At 49.7% G+C, this 8,500-nt stretch overlaps 1 protein-coding gene across 1 annotated transcript in view; it reads right to left on the reverse strand.

The window, feature by feature from the left end:
• B3GAT2 (beta-1,3-glucuronyltransferase 2) overlaps nt 1–8,078 on the reverse strand; it is a 116,753-nt gene extending 108,675 nt beyond the window's left edge. Inside the window, exon 1 of the mRNA XM_060115014.1 lies at nt 7,482–8,078. Within this exon, the coding sequence (XP_059970997.1) occupies nt 7,482–8,078 (597 nt within the window). The remainder of the gene's footprint in view (nt 1–7,481) is intronic.
• Between the last annotated feature and the right edge of the window lie 422 nt (nt 8,079–8,500).

The following is an 8,500-nucleotide window of genomic DNA, read 5'->3' on the forward strand; positions in this document are numbered from 1 at the left end:
CCCTCCTACAACCCACAGCTCCATCAGGGGCCTCTGCTTTACCCACCCAGGCACCTGCGTTTCTCTCAATAGACACTGATCTTAGTGTGCAGATGTGGTCCAGATGCTCAATCTGAGAGGGTGGGGACGCTCTGCATTCACAGCAGTGTTCCGCCCTGCAGTAACTAACACAGCGCCCGGCACATAGTAGGTGCTCAATTAACATCTGTTAAGTGGAGGAGGAGGATACGAACTCATTTCGTTCAAATATCTTCTGAACATGGTCATGTTTAATTAAGCCCAAGTAGGCACAAGGAATCTGGCACAGTGATACCCTATTACTGCTAAAATACACTTAGATCAGGGAAAACCCAGTTAATGGCGAACATTCAGCATTTAGCACATGCAGCTTTCATTAGAGAGATGAAGAGACGATCGACAAATGCCTACCATTTGGGCAGCAGCAACGACAGTCTTAGATCCTGCACGTAACTCACATACTGTCTAGAGTTCTCTTTCCACTGATGGAGGAGATGGGAGGGGCAAAAACAACTGAGATTTTAGTTATTTGTGGAAAAACACCAAATACTCTGACTTTTGGTAAAGAACAGCCATCCTCAAGGTTTTCCTAGGATGCAAAAAGACTCAGCTCAGGATTTACTAATTTTGTTTTGAATCCAGGGAAATTTCTAGTACCAGAAGAATCAGACCATTAACAAACCTCCTACCCACAAGGGAGTCGTCTGGTGAATCTGTGAGCGCGGGCCAGCAGTGGTCACTATAATGACCACCTCAAAGGTTCCTACAAGCTCATCTTGTGCTCCGGGGGTGGGGGGAGCTGCCCCAGCGCCCATGGGAGGAAGTGACTGGCAGGGGTGTGTCACTCACACCAGCTGCAGCTCAGACTGGCTGAGGTCCCCAGCCCCGCTCCTCTGTCCTGATGGTAAACCACTGAGCCCACCTGGAACAACCCAGCATCACCCCCATCATCATTCTATCCTGAAAATTATTCCCCCCTTCAGTTTGTCTGCCCTGACAGGGTACACGCCCAGCAGATACCGTTGCTGATGTACACATATCAACTGAGGAGAAAAATGAATGTTTTATCTTCTTGCAGAAATTAATTCTTACCTGTTCCCAGGGATATATAGTTCAAGAACATATAACATATAAGTGTGCAACTACAGGCTACACGCTAACTTAGCAGTTTTCACCTGACTTGAAAAAATAATCTAAAACTCAAATGGTCTCTTAGTGAGACAGGGAGGAGGTAACATTTTCATAAGATCAAATTACATCAGGAAGAAAAGGTCAAGAGAGAACATGAGAAGCTGACCACAGCCCAGAAGACAGACCCATATGTAAAACTGAATCACTCTGCTGTACACCTGAAATGAACACAACGTTGTAAATCAACTAGATCTCAATACAAAATAAGTTAATTAATATAAATGCTTAGAAAAGAAGACAGACCTGAGTTCAAGTACGGCAGAAGCTAGAATGGTATCAGAGGACTCCGGCTGATCGGATGCTTTACTCATCACAATGACATGCGCCCGCCTGACTATACACGTTAGTGGGATGGGTTGCAGGGTGTCAGAGGGCAGGCTCCAGAACCGGGGCACTGGGCCCACCATCCTGTCCTGGAACAGCTCCATGACCTTGTAAGCAACTTCCTGCTCCTTCAGCTCTTCTGTAAAATGGGGACACTGATTCTAGCAATCAGGGTAACGACTATATTAGATTCAGGCTGTATTTTTAAAAATCCCTGCACTCACCGAAGAACTGTGTTCATGCCTAAATATCAGCATTAGGATGGTGGAGAATGGGGGCCATACTAGATCCTACCTCAGAGGCTGATGTGAGGATCAAATGAGCTAATCCACGTAAAACCCTAAACATGGTTCGTGGCCCACAGTAAGTGCTCATTTTGCTTGTATCCATGGTAAAGGGTGTCTTACACATTTATTTAAAGCTGTCCACAAAAATTACCTGGTACGACCAATGGATTACCTTAGTTTATTTCTATGAACTGGAAATCTAAACCTACCTACTTAGCAGCCTACCTATGTACTTAGGGATTGGTATGACGATTTTATTTGTGTTTCAGGGGAGAATTTGAGAACCATGCAAGACTTAAATGGCATGCTTCAACAGCACTGCAAATCAAAGATAAATAATGTTATCTTAATTTATGCAGACCAAGCAAATATTTCATCAGAGTCCAAGAGGTCTGAATAGATATATCTGAAGATTATTGAATGCTGTACCAAAAAAACCCACTACTTGAGTAGCACCGGGAATAGTTAATAAATAAGGCCGTTGACTTTGGTTCTTCTATTCTGCTTTTGTAGCATGCCTTAAAAGCAATTACTATTCCATTACTGTTCACACGAGAAAATTTACCAGCCTGCAATCTAGAGGCAAGTGGGGTAGATGGAAGAAAATGGAGTCGCCCACTAGTTTCCAAAAAGCTTCAGACAAAGTCTAAATGCTTAAAAGACACACATTCATTGTAGCCAACAATAGCCCGACATGCCTTCATGTCTATTCATGAGACAGAATAACAGGTGAAAAGTAGGTTGGAGGACGAAGAATGGGAAAGAGACAATAGGAAGAGGCAGAAAAGAGAAGGCCTTTTAAACCCAGAGTTATTTCTGGCCATTAAAATATCAAAATCCAAATGAAAACTGCTGGTGTCCAAGGACAACCCTGTCCAAAACGAACCACAGCTCAAGTACTGTACACCCAGCGGGAGTAAAGAAAATGTACAGATTTAACACTGATAGCCTAAGAAAGCTGCCCGTAGTTTTATAAATCCAGTTTACACAATTCTCACATTTGATCAGACTTACGGCGCGGCTGTTAACATGCTTTTAGGTGGAAAGAACGAAAACACAAGGGGAGCATTTCAGGTAAAATCGTCTTTGGATGCTACTCCCTAAGAGAATCTTTGAGGTTTCTTCACTTTGAAAAGATAATTACCCTACACCAAGTAACTGCGTCAAGGGAAAAAGGAAAGGGAGATCTCCTGTCTCCTTTCAGGAAATACATTCAGAATCTACTATTTAGGGGGAAAGTGCCAAACCCTGTAAATTTGAATATCCTTTGGATTAGGGCTCCAGTGAGCTGCACGTAAAGGGAGGAACATATCAATAAATGATCAGAAAAGAGCAGGACGAACTCGCCCTCACCACTCCCAGCACACAGACAGCTTAACTGCACCCAACACAGCATCCAAACAAAGGGCCTCTCTAGTTCACTGCTTGCCAGAAACGTCTTCCAAAGGCGGTCTCATTAACTGAGCCCTTTCCTGAGCCCCTAAGGTGTTTCAGAGTCAGCTTGTCTTCCAGCCTCACCTGGAAGCCTCACCTCAACTCAATTTAAAGTTGTAAAAGTTTCCTTTTCTTGCTTGGAAAGTGCTATTTTTTAACCTTTCAACTCAACGGGTTTCCCAAGGTGAAAGTCACTTCACCTGAAAAGCGGCTGCTTTAAACTCAAGAGAGCTTGGAACGTTTTCTAGCAAAGGACAGAAATCTGATCAATAGCGTTATAGAAAATGTGACCAGCTCCAGTCCCATTTGTCTGTGGCTGCCATTTTTATGAAAGCCGTGTAAATCCTTTGCAAATAAGCGTTTCCGGAGAGCTATGTCGATGGGCTGTGCAGGCGGCAGGCAACAGGATTACCTGTGAGCCACGGTGCAAAACCCCATCAAGGCCACAGGAAGAGGCCATGTTGAGTTACGGGCAACGTGGAAAACTCCAGGCACCTCCTTCTCCCATGGACAGCCCAGCTTCTGCGGCTACAATTCACACAGCTTCATTTGCAGAATCAATTCACACAGCTTCATTTGCAAATGGATTCAGCTATTAAGCATAGGATTGTTGGATGCAAATATTTCTTTCCTGGTGGCACAGCTCAGTTGAAAGGGGAGCCTGAAAATTAGCTAGCTGGATGGGAGAAGAAACCTCCATTCCAGTTACCAGGGAGGAATAATTGTACACAGGGTGCCTACTGCACCTTTAATTTAATTTGGAGACCTTTCAGCTTTTAATTTCCTTCATCTGCAGCCAATGCTTAGTGAGTTAAGCATGGGAGAAGAAAGCTCCATTCCAGTTACCAGGGAGGAATAATTGTACACAGGGTGCCTATTGCACCTTTAATTTAATTTGGAGAGCTTTCAGCTTTTACTTTCCTTCATTTGCAGCCAATGCTTAGTGAGTTAATTTGTACCCGGTTCATTTTCCTCCTTTTATCTTATCTATGTTAACATCAACCATGGAAATGAGGGGCACCATGAATAAAAGATGAAGGCTAACTCAGGACACTCTTTCTTAAGGTACTGTGAATTACTTAAAAATGAATTTGTGTGTGCACCATAGAAAGGGCTGAGATATACGCCTGGCCCTACAGCATCCCTGATCAGCATCTGTCCTCCCACCCAAGGAGCTGTAGTTTTTAGATGTTTTAACTGGTCCTACCTTTTCTCCAAGAGAGCACTGTCTAGACTGCAATCCGCATAGAATCATTATTCCTAGAACTGGTGGAGGGTAGGCCAGCCCATTAATGCACAAGACTAAGGATGCATAAATTCCACTAATCTGACTTTTTAGAGAGTGCAATCCTGCTTGCCATGAAAAGAATGTGCTGTAAAAGAAAACTGCATGTCCCAACACAGATGCCTGGTGAACAGAGAGATGCCTGCTTTGTCCAAAAACACTGTGTTGGGGGAGGGATGGTGGGTGAGAACGGGATTAGTCCTAAAATGCCTGTCTGGGAGGAACCTCTAGGAGCTACAGAACGTAAATTCTAAGTGTATCATGCATATTATGCTTTTTAAAAAATCCCTTCTCTTGTGTATTTTGTATATGGGGCACCTCTCCTTAAATAACAGTTGCACATGCTCTTAAGTTGATTTTGAATATTTCATTACTTCCAATTGTACAAAACGTTAGTGTCTTGAAAGTTTTGCATTTCTTTCCTATATAGTTTCCTCTCAGCCAAAGCTATTTTTTTCTCCTTACCCTCGCCTCTTTCTTTTATCTTCTCTCTCTCTTTTCTCCCCGATGGACCAAAAAAAAAACAAAAAAACAAAAAACTACTGCATTCTTCTCTTGCTGCTTCCTATCCACCACCACCAAGCCTTCCTTTCAGTTTGGGAAGCATCAAAGGAAGACTGTGTTCTGAGCCGTTTCTCTGCCCGTCTGGGCTAACTCTGTGCCAATTCAATCCAATACCTCACACCAACCGGCTAGAAGCTGGAAGAAACTGAAACTCACGGCTCTTCATAGCCCGTCCCCTTAAAAGGTTAATTAGTAATAATGTTCACTATTTTGCTTACATAAGACCACACATTTTCACAGGTAGGGCAACTTCCAAGTTGTAGAAGAAGGAAAAAAGACTTTGGTGTTTACGATAGCTAGTGGGAAGCAGCCACATAGCACAGGGAGATCTGCTCCGTGTTTTGCGACCACCTAGACGGGGTGGGGGGGGATAATGAGGGTGGGAGGGAGGGAGACGCAAGAGGGAAGAGTTATGGGAACATATGTATACGTATAGCTGATTCACTTTGTTATAAAGCAGAAACGAACACACCATTGTAAAGCAATTATACTCCAATAAAGATGTTTAAAAAAAAAGCAACTAAACCCAAGATCCTACTAGAATATAATCAATCAATAAATATTATTTAAGAAAAAGACTTTGGGGTTTAAAATGATGGTGTACTGAAATGTAAGGGGCTTTGCTTCAGAATACAAACCACGTCTTTTGGGGGCAAGAGTATGCAAACAGGATCACAATAAGAACCCAACTTAAAAAATCAGATGATATCTCTAATCTTGGTTATAATAAAGACCATATTATAGATGACAAGCTTATTGAATTCTTCGGGGTGGGGGGAACATGTGAAGAAAGCCCTTCATCGCGAAAGCATGAAAAGAAAAGATGGGAGCAATGACTGGTCCTTTTATTCATAAAGCAGGAGAGGATGAATAGAAATGAAGGCAGCGGGGTTCCCTGGTGGCGCAGTCCGCCTGCCGATGCAGGGGACACAGGTTCGTGTCCCGGTCCGGGAGGATCCCACATGCTGCGGAGCAGCTGGGCCCGTGAGCCATGGCCGCTGAGCCTGCGCGTTCGGAGCCTGTGCTCCGCAACGGGAGAGGCCACAGCAGTGAGAGGCCCGCGTACCGCAAAAAAAAAAAAAAAAAAAAAAAATGAAGGCAGCAATTGCCCTTAAGAAATGGATTTTTAAAGCCACACAGGCAGGAAAATTAAGTCGGAGAGGTACAGAATAGCTCCGTCCTGAGGTTATGAAAGCCAAACTGAGATATCAGGATGAAAGCATGGGACGTTTGTGATTTCTAGACGTACAGATTGTCCAGTTTACTTGGTGTAAGAGGAGGGATGATGGCGTCTCGGAGGCCGGATGTCAGGAATTTGGGGGAGAGGAAGGCAACAGTCCCACGATATGTCAAAAAGCCCAAGATTTTTTTTCCGCTCTATTTGTGGAGGAGGAACAAAGTGAAAACTACGCAATCAGCCTCATTTGCAGAACGCTCGCGCATGCGCACACACTCAGGCGGTAATATACCAGCCTCAAGAACTAACACCTGTTCTAACCAGGTGCCTGATGGCTTTGTGCACCTGTAGCCTCCAAGGGAAACTGTGCTATCGCAGCAGCAGCAGCCCGGGGTGCGCCGAGGACCTCATGGCGGGCACCAGGATGCAATGGCCTGGTGCCAGAGTGTCCAAAGAGGTTCCTAGAGAAGGGGAAGGAAAAGGAAACGGGCAGCCCAGCTGAAACCTCGGACTGCAGAAAGACAGAACCACAGGGCAGGGCAGTCTCAACTCAGTTACCAGAGGGCTTCCTTTTAAAGGAGGTCATCTTTAGAGTCAGAAAGGGCCTTTGCGGGTGAGGGAAGAGATGGAAGGAGGACCCCTTAGAAGTCAGGGTTTTCTCTAGTAACCATTTCCGTGCCAGCGGACTGTACGAGAGAAACGTGTCTCTGGGCTGATTTTTAGTTTCCTTCTCCACCGTCCTCCCGGTATGGTTCTAGACTCAGAATCACACCTGTGTGCGCGGAAGGGCCTCGGAGACCACCGAGCCCGCCCCCAGAGCGCTGGGTCCCTCCCCGGTCTCTCCTGCAGCCCGGCCCCACGGAGCTCCATCCTCAGGCCGGACAGAGCCCAGTTCCTAGAAATCATCCCCGCGCCTCACACCTGTGCCACCGTCTCGGCCCAATCGTGGGGCCGGTGTGTGTGCATCGGGGCGGAGGAGCAGCAAAGCCCCCGCCAGACTCCCTCCCCGAGTCACAGTGGTCCTCCCACCCCCTCCACCCCCGGGGCCAGCAGGGGGCTGCGGAGCTCTGCGCCCGGAGTCCCGAGTGCGCGCCCGGGCAGGTGAGCACTGCCCAGCGCAGCGGCGGCAGAACCGACACGCTGGGGCCCCTCCCGCCCGCCTGCCCCCCACGCCCCCCCGGCGGGGCGCGCCGGCCGCTACCTCCTGGAAGAGCTCGAGACTGTAGGTGTTGTCGTCGTCGGCGAAGAAGAGCACGCCGGGCTGCGCGCGCTGGTGCCCGTGCCTCTGGCGCAGCCAGGCCAAGCCGGCGTTGCGCTGCTCGGTGGCGCGCGGCAGCCCGGGCCGCTTGTAGCGCCGCGGCGTGGGCACGTGCAGGTGCGTGCTAGGCAGCCCCGCGCGCGCCAGGAAGCGGCTCACCAGCTCGCTGCGCGCCGCCGCGTCCTCCACCAGGATCCAGTGCAGCTGCGCCACCTGGCGGAACGTGTTAGCCAGGCGTGTCAGCTCGGCCTTCTGCACCGGGCGGCTGTAGGTGGGCGTGATGGCATAGATGGTGGGCAGCGGCGGCTCGGGCGGCAGCGGCAGCGGCGGCCGCGACTCGTTGCGCTGCTCCCGGCCGCGCCCCGCGCCGCCCCGGCGGAGCGGGAGGCGGGCGCCCCCGCGGCCCCCGGGATAGGGCGAGAAGTACGGGCGCGGGGTGAGCGGGGGCGCGGGCCTACGCGTGTCCACGTCGAGCATGATGATGACGATCAGGATCCAGGGCAGGAGGATGAAGAAGCGGCTGAAGAGCACTGACTTCATGGTGCCCTCTCCCCCGGCCTCTCGGACGCCCCGGACCGGGGCGAGCCGGGGGACCCCAGCGCGCAGTTTGGACGGCGGCGGCGCCCGCGCTCAGGAAGCCGCGGCCCGCACGCTCTCCACGGGGTGGGTAGCGGGGCGCTGCGGGGGCGCGGAGCCGGGCCTGGGGGATGCGCGCAGGTGCCGAGGAGCTCGGGCTACAGGGCGGGCGGCGATGCCTCTACTCCGGGGAGTCGGCGGGAAGCGGGACGCGGTCCAGCCGAGCGCTGCCGGCCCCGGAGTTACGCCGAGCGCCGGGAAGGCGGCGATCTCACCGCGCTCTTTCCGAGGAGTGGGACCTGGGAGCCGTCCCGCGGCGCTGCGGGAAAAGGGACTCCAGCCGCGGGCCCCCGATGCGCTGCCGGGGGCACCTTCGAGGGCGGGGG

Source organism: Mesoplodon densirostris, chromosome 12, assembly GCF_025265405.1.
Source record: "Mesoplodon densirostris isolate mMesDen1 chromosome 12, mMesDen1 primary haplotype, whole genome shotgun sequence".
NCBI classification, from domain to species: Eukaryota; Metazoa; Chordata; class Mammalia; order Artiodactyla; family Ziphiidae; genus Mesoplodon; species Mesoplodon densirostris.